The sequence below is a fragment of the Notothenia coriiceps genome, unplaced genomic scaffold, assembly GCF_000735185.1.
Source record: "Notothenia coriiceps isolate Sejong01 unplaced genomic scaffold, NC01 NC01_scaffold00037244, whole genome shotgun sequence".
NCBI lineage: Eukaryota > Metazoa > Chordata > Actinopteri > Perciformes > Nototheniidae > Notothenia > Notothenia coriiceps.
Genome location: NW_011369945.1, coordinates 14,985,806 through 14,992,019, shown reverse-complemented (window position 1 = coordinate 14,992,019; position 6,214 = coordinate 14,985,806). Strand labels below are relative to the sequence as shown.

At 40.7% G+C, this 6,214-nt stretch overlaps 1 protein-coding gene across 2 annotated transcripts in view; it reads left to right on the top strand.

Annotated features, from left to right (window-relative positions):
• LOC104964808 (kinesin-like protein KIF21A) overlaps nucleotides 1-5,169 on the top strand; it is a 29,819-nt gene extending 24,650 nt beyond the window's left edge. Inside the window, exons 26-37 of one of the 2 annotated variants that reach the window (XM_010793685.1) lie at nucleotides 940-994; nucleotides 1,208-1,410; nucleotides 1,547-1,720; nucleotides 2,146-2,178; nucleotides 2,342-2,478; nucleotides 2,573-2,657; nucleotides 3,167-3,256; nucleotides 3,356-3,514; nucleotides 3,594-3,711; nucleotides 3,801-3,971; nucleotides 4,261-4,457; nucleotides 4,619-5,169. In XM_010793685.1, coding sequence (XP_010791987.1) covers nucleotides 940-994; nucleotides 1,208-1,410; nucleotides 1,547-1,720; nucleotides 2,146-2,178; nucleotides 2,342-2,478; nucleotides 2,573-2,657; nucleotides 3,167-3,256; nucleotides 3,356-3,514; nucleotides 3,594-3,711; nucleotides 3,801-3,971; nucleotides 4,261-4,457; nucleotides 4,619-4,676 — 1,480 coding nt within the window. In that variant the 3' untranslated portion in view covers nucleotides 4,677-5,169. Of the gene's footprint in view, nucleotides 1-939; nucleotides 995-1,207; nucleotides 1,411-1,546; nucleotides 1,721-2,145; nucleotides 2,179-2,341; nucleotides 2,479-2,572; nucleotides 2,658-3,166; nucleotides 3,257-3,355; nucleotides 3,515-3,593; nucleotides 3,712-3,800; nucleotides 3,972-4,257; nucleotides 4,458-4,618 lie in introns of both variants that reach the window. The other variant, XM_010793684.1, reaches the window with a different exon arrangement.
• The last annotated feature ends 1,045 nt before the right edge of the window (nucleotides 5,170-6,214 follow it).

Here is a 6,214-nt window from a genome sequence, read left to right as displayed (position 1 = left end):
AGTGGAGGGGGGGCCTCACCTCCTCTAGGTTCTCACCTCCGCTAGGGGGGTCTGGGGGATGCTCCCCCGGGAAGACAGAACTGTAAACAGATTTTCTTTTTCTTTATGGATATTTTACAAATCACTCCCCTTTCAAACTGTATTCTTGTTTTACTGCCATATAGTATTTCATACCTGTTTTTCATTTGTTCTCTTATTGTTTGTATAACTATAATGATCATATGAAGGTGTACCGCGGAAATAATCTTTTGAATAATTTGTGACAAAACCGTTCTAATCTAAACACTCGGAGTCCTTTAGCTCACCTGAGCCCCTCAGTCTGACAGGGGAAGACTCTCCTCCAGCTTGTTGTGGAAACAGCTCCTTATGTCCGTTAGTGCAGCTAGCTAAGCAGATGCTAACATCACGGTCCCCGCTAGCACCGGTCCCTCTTGCCCTCTCTCTCTATCACACTAAATGCGCTATTGCCACACACACACACACACACACACACACACACACACACGCACACACACACACACATGTATTTCCATGCAACTCTCTGATTGGTCTGGTGACTTGCCTCTGTTGCATTCTTTACATCTAAAAACATATTTTTCAAACATTATTATTATTCAATTCTTTCTTTTGTTACTTTTTTTGTTAACGGTCCGCGATCTACCCGCACCACACCACACTTTTAAATGCAATCGACTGGTTGGTGACCACTGCTCTAGAGTAATAACACAGTGCTGTATTGATTTGAAGTCATTGGCTAACCTGACATTGAACCTATTGGAGACAACTGAAATTATCTTCTGTAAAAAAAAATGTAAAATGGATTCATGACACTTCAGTTATCACAAAAGTTGTGCCACATAACACACATTACACTATGCTTTGTTCATATGATCATATTAGCATGTATTGGGTGATTGTTTACCCCTCACTTTGTTTCAGCACACTGGCATCGGATCTATTGAAGTTATGTGGTGAATCCAGACCCAGAGGCAAGGTACTGTACAATCCAACATGGCTAACTGATATACTGTAAACATCTTAGTAGACAAATGATCCAATATGCTGTATACCAATTCTGTTTGACATTATTAAAACCACATATTTTTCTATTCAAGAGTCGTTATTTATAGGACCTGAATTAATGACTAACTGGTCTGTTGACTTGTGAGTCAGACGAATATTGAGCCAAACACTTGTGCTCCCTCAGGCTCGCAGACGGACCACCACCCAGATGGAGCTGCTGTACGCCGGCAGCGGGGACTGTGACTCCCCCACCGGAGACTTCCCCCTGCTGCCCCTCTCAGAGCCCCTGGAAGGGTCTGCGGACATGCAGGGTCACGCTCTCAGTCAAACCCCTGACTGCGAGCAAGCTGTTCCTTCATCTGCACCGTCGGCCCGACCAGCTGGCATGTAAGTGTTGGGGGCAACATTTCCCAGTGGAAAACAGATATATCAGGATATTTCTCTCTGTAATGTTTAACTATATTTCGGTTTTGTCTCCCATACTAATAATACAAACGTTTTCCATCTATTTTCCTGCCTGCAGTTCTGGAGCCAGGTCACCTACAGGGACAGAGAGGAGGCCGGTGGAGCGTTCGCCCCTCAGCCGGAGGAAGGGGCAAGAGAAGGGCGCCACGGCAACGCACATCCCAGGACCCATACACACACATCCGCCTAGCACAGCAGAGGCTAAAACTAAAGGCAGTGACCACAAAGCACTGTGAGTGAGAAGTGACATGTGAAAAGTGACAGAAAATGATACATTCATATTCATTATAAGAATATATGTTCCTCTATTTCTGTGTTAAATATTTTATCAAACCTGATATCATTTAAATAAAACATTTTCTAATTTTAACCATCGAAATTGCAGTATTTTTAGCAAATTTCTGTATATTCTGTCTATTTTCAGTCTAATTTTTATCAATAATTGGCAACAATTTAGATTAAAATGCAATCTAGATCAAAAAATGCAAAAAAACAAACTCAGCTCTGCTCATAATTACCATACATTCATAATTTGTTTGGGAAATGTAACCTTATAAATTCCAGTTTGTTTACATAATAAAGTTTTTTATGGAAAGACTAAGATTTTGAAATGTGTATTTAACATTTTACTTTATATTACTTTGCTTTGTCATTCAGGTTGGAGGACTCACCTGTATATGAAGGCCATAGGTAACGTTCATCTCTTACTTGGTCTTTTAAAATAGGAATCGATTTTATGTCACCTTTTTTAAATGCAAACATAAAGTTACCTCCATTTTTTTTCTACGTATCACATCCACTGTAGTACTACTAGCCATTAGTTACAGCTCTTACCATATCATGTGTGTTTCAGAGGTGTGATAAACCCTGTGACGGCCCAGAAGAACAGCCGCGGGGCCAAACTGCAGTGTGTGTACGTAGCAGAGGGCCACACCAAACCTGTTCTCTGTGTAGACGCCACAGATGATCTGCTCTTTACAGGATCCAAAGGTAGAAAATGTCAACTCATGAAACATATTGCTCTCTCTATTACTTATTTTGTTTATTCCCTTACATACTGTATACTTTGTGTGTGTGTTTTCAGACCGTACGTGTAAAGTGTGGAACTTGGTGACGGGTCAGGAGATCATGTCTCTCGCAGATCATCCCAGCAGCGTCGTCTCAGTCAGGTATCAGAACGCAGCAAAGCACAAGCTAGAATAAAATTAGAACTTAGTCATGGCAAATGGGGCGTTTTTGGGGAAATCACAGAAACAAACTCCAGACATTTCTCAATGTCTGGCCTTAGAGAAATGACCCCTTTTATTATATATGTGAGGAATTCCATATCCTTATTAATTGGGGAAAATAACTAGGTTTAGAGTATGAAATATATGCTTTATAACTCCCTGTTAAAACCTATTAACAATTTCACATAACCATTAACTTTTTTTTTTTAATTACCTATTTTTTAAAATATTTTTGTATAGCATTTATTTACTTGGTTTACTATTGACTAATAATGCCTGTTACCTATCATTGTGATTATGTATTTGATTTGTTTCATTATTATTCTGGAGGGGGTGAAATGTACATTTATCTTTCTGGAAAATCTAAAATGGCAATCAATATATTTGTAAAAGAATATGGTGATTTTGACGAATAATAATCATCCTTATTTGTTCTTTTTATATTTTAGGTACACTTCTAGTCTCGTCTTCACTGTATCCACTGCTTACATAAAGGTGTGGGATATACGAGACTCCGCCAAGTGTATCCGAACATTGACGTAAGAACAACACTTCTTCTGTCAACATCTTAAGCTGCACATACTGTATAATAACGGAGGATATCATAGAATGTATTTTTGCATCTTTTTGGATGTCAGGTCATCAGGACAGGTGGGTTCAGGAGACATCTGTTCGTCCGTCAGGAATTTATCCATCCCACCAGGAGAGAGTCAGATCAACCAGATCGCTCTCAACCCTTCAGGCACCTTCCTTTATGCCGCCGCTGGCAACGCTGTGCGCATGTGGGACCTCCGAAAGTAAGTGCAAACACAGATTAGAGTCTAATAAGCATTTATCAAACATGAAGACAGAATTAATCTCCTTTCCTTTCTCTAGGTTTGCGTCCACAGGGAAGCTGACTGGCCATCTGGGACCTGTCATGTGTCTGACTGTCGACAAATTAGGCAACGGACAGGATGTGGTCCTCACTGGATCCAAAGACCATCATATTAAAGTAAGAGACACGTAACTGTGATTGCATTCTGTTTGTATTCCATACAACCTCACAAGTTTAAGATGTATCATGGAAATATGTGTTTCCAGATGTTTGAGGTGGCAGAAGGCGCTCAGGGCAGCATCAGCTCCAGCCAATCGTTCGATCCCGCTCATCAGGACGGGGTGGAGTCTATCGTGGTGCACGGGGACGTTTTCTACAGCGGCTCCAGAGATTTCTACATCAAGAAGTGGGACTTAGCCAGTAAACGGCTGCTACAGGTACACTGATCACAAAGCAAAACATGTGGAGCCAGAAGATTTTCCCCCTTGATTTCATATATACAGGTATGAGATCAAAAGAAAGTGGCCAAATGGGCTCAAAATATATATCAAATCATTAGATGGAGGAATAACATAGTCTTTAAAACTCTCAAAAATATATAATGTTTGTTTGTGGCAATAAATATGACTGAATGAGTTGCTGAAACTGAAAAAACGACAAGAAACCCACTATGTTCTGACGTACAGAAGTCTGCACTAACTAATGGGCTGTGGTTTCTTCTAGCAGTCAGTCAGTGCGCAGGCAGACTGGGTCAGCGCTCTGGGCATGGTGCCAGGCTCTCCGGTGCTCCTCAGCGGATGCAGAGGAGGGCTGCTGCGCCTCTGGCACGCCGACTCACTCGCGCCCCTCGGCGAGGTCCGGGGACACGACAGTCCCATCAACGGCCTGGCCACAAACAGCAGCCAACTGTTCACTGCCTCAGAGTGAGTCACAAAACACACTCATCTGAATGTTCTGTTCTTTCTCATTATCGCTAAACGTGTAAGGATTCTATTAAAGTTACTGTATTTTGAAGGTTGAAACGTGATTTTGATGTTGATAAAATCACCTGACTTTCGTTATTTTACTGTGTGTTTTTCGGCAGTGATCGCACAGTAAAGATTTGGGAAGCCAAAGGATCTCTGGAGGAAGGAGTCCACTGACCCCTGCTTCCAAATCATCACAGAACGTACCTGAAATCAAGGATTATCTGCAGGCCTTTATCCAATCAAAATGAATCCTTTGTGAAGCAGCTACACCACCCATGACTTGATGAAGTGTTGGAAAAGGAACCCAAAATACTAATAATTCCCGAAAGTGTGAAAAAAACAACAGTGGTATTTCAGTGATGCCCCACAGGGAACAGTATCAGGGAAGTCTAATTAGATATGACGGCTCTCAGTCTTAAAAGCTGAGTGTATCTACTGATATTTTAGGTCAAGACAAATCACAGGGGAGCCCCTCTAAAACTCCAAGGACTACAGAACAGCTGAGACGGACAGCATCTTTCATAGCTGCAACAAAACAACACAATTAATATCGACTTTTGTGTCAATCGATCCAGGAGTCGCTCCTGTGCTTTCAACATTCCTCTTCTCCGTTCAGCGCTAGACAACATGGATACCTTCTAAGCATATTTCACTGTAGCTGGAAAGACAAAAAACGTGTCTTGGTGAAATGCTTTGCTTCCTTGCACCAATTGTTGGTTGCTAAAAGAGTCCCAAAACATGGAGATGTCCTGCTCACCAGCAATAACTGTGAGTCTATCCTAAGTGTTCCCATGATGCGTGATGTGTTGTGTCTTCCTGTATTGCTCTCCAGTTCGTTCTTTGTTTGTGTGCTCTCCGTAAGCAAGGACCAAATAACTACTGAAGCGGAGTATGGTCTTATTATTCAGCTGTTACTGCCAACCCTCTCATGAGAGGCCTCTAAATAAAACATATCCTGCTCCTTTGACAAGGTCTGACAAAAAAATGTATTCGATAGTATTCATCATATCAACTGCTGACTGATGTTATGTTTATTTAAATATGTGTATCATGGCTCATCACTGATATTATAGCCTATTGCCTTACAAAACCCAAACGCAGTAACTGCAAACAAAATATTTAGCTTTAGCTTCCTTGTCTATTTTAACTAGTCTAATGAACTCTTGTATGATTTAATCCATTTAAATGTGTAATTTAAAGTGGCTTGACTACAACAAATCATGAAGATTCAGTAGCGACAACAGACACTGCTGGTCTGGTAAGCCAGACTTGTTAGCTTTTAGAGGAAAATGGTTTTCTTTTTTCTCTATAACAATCTTGTTTAGCTACCAACCTTATGTCTGTGGACTTGAAACTAAATTCCTAAGATGACAGAGAATGAAAAAGATCTGGTTTTGAATACAGGAAACAGAAAAGATAAGTTAGCTCTCACTAGCTAGGCTAACTAGCTAGCCTTAACAAGGGGTTTTTACTTCCAAGTTTTTTAGGATTTGTAAATTCTGTGGCATAATGATTTTGTAGCTGGTAAATCAGATGTCAAAAGTAACATTGATAAGTCCATTTATAATTTACATAGAAGATTAGTTACTGCGTTTTGGCTTTGTATGGCAGCATAGCTTTTCAAGCAAAACTCAGTGTTAAAACCCAGTCAGAGTAGCTGTTACATCTGGATTAAAATGACCTCAATGTTTTTCCAAATGGCTTCATTATTT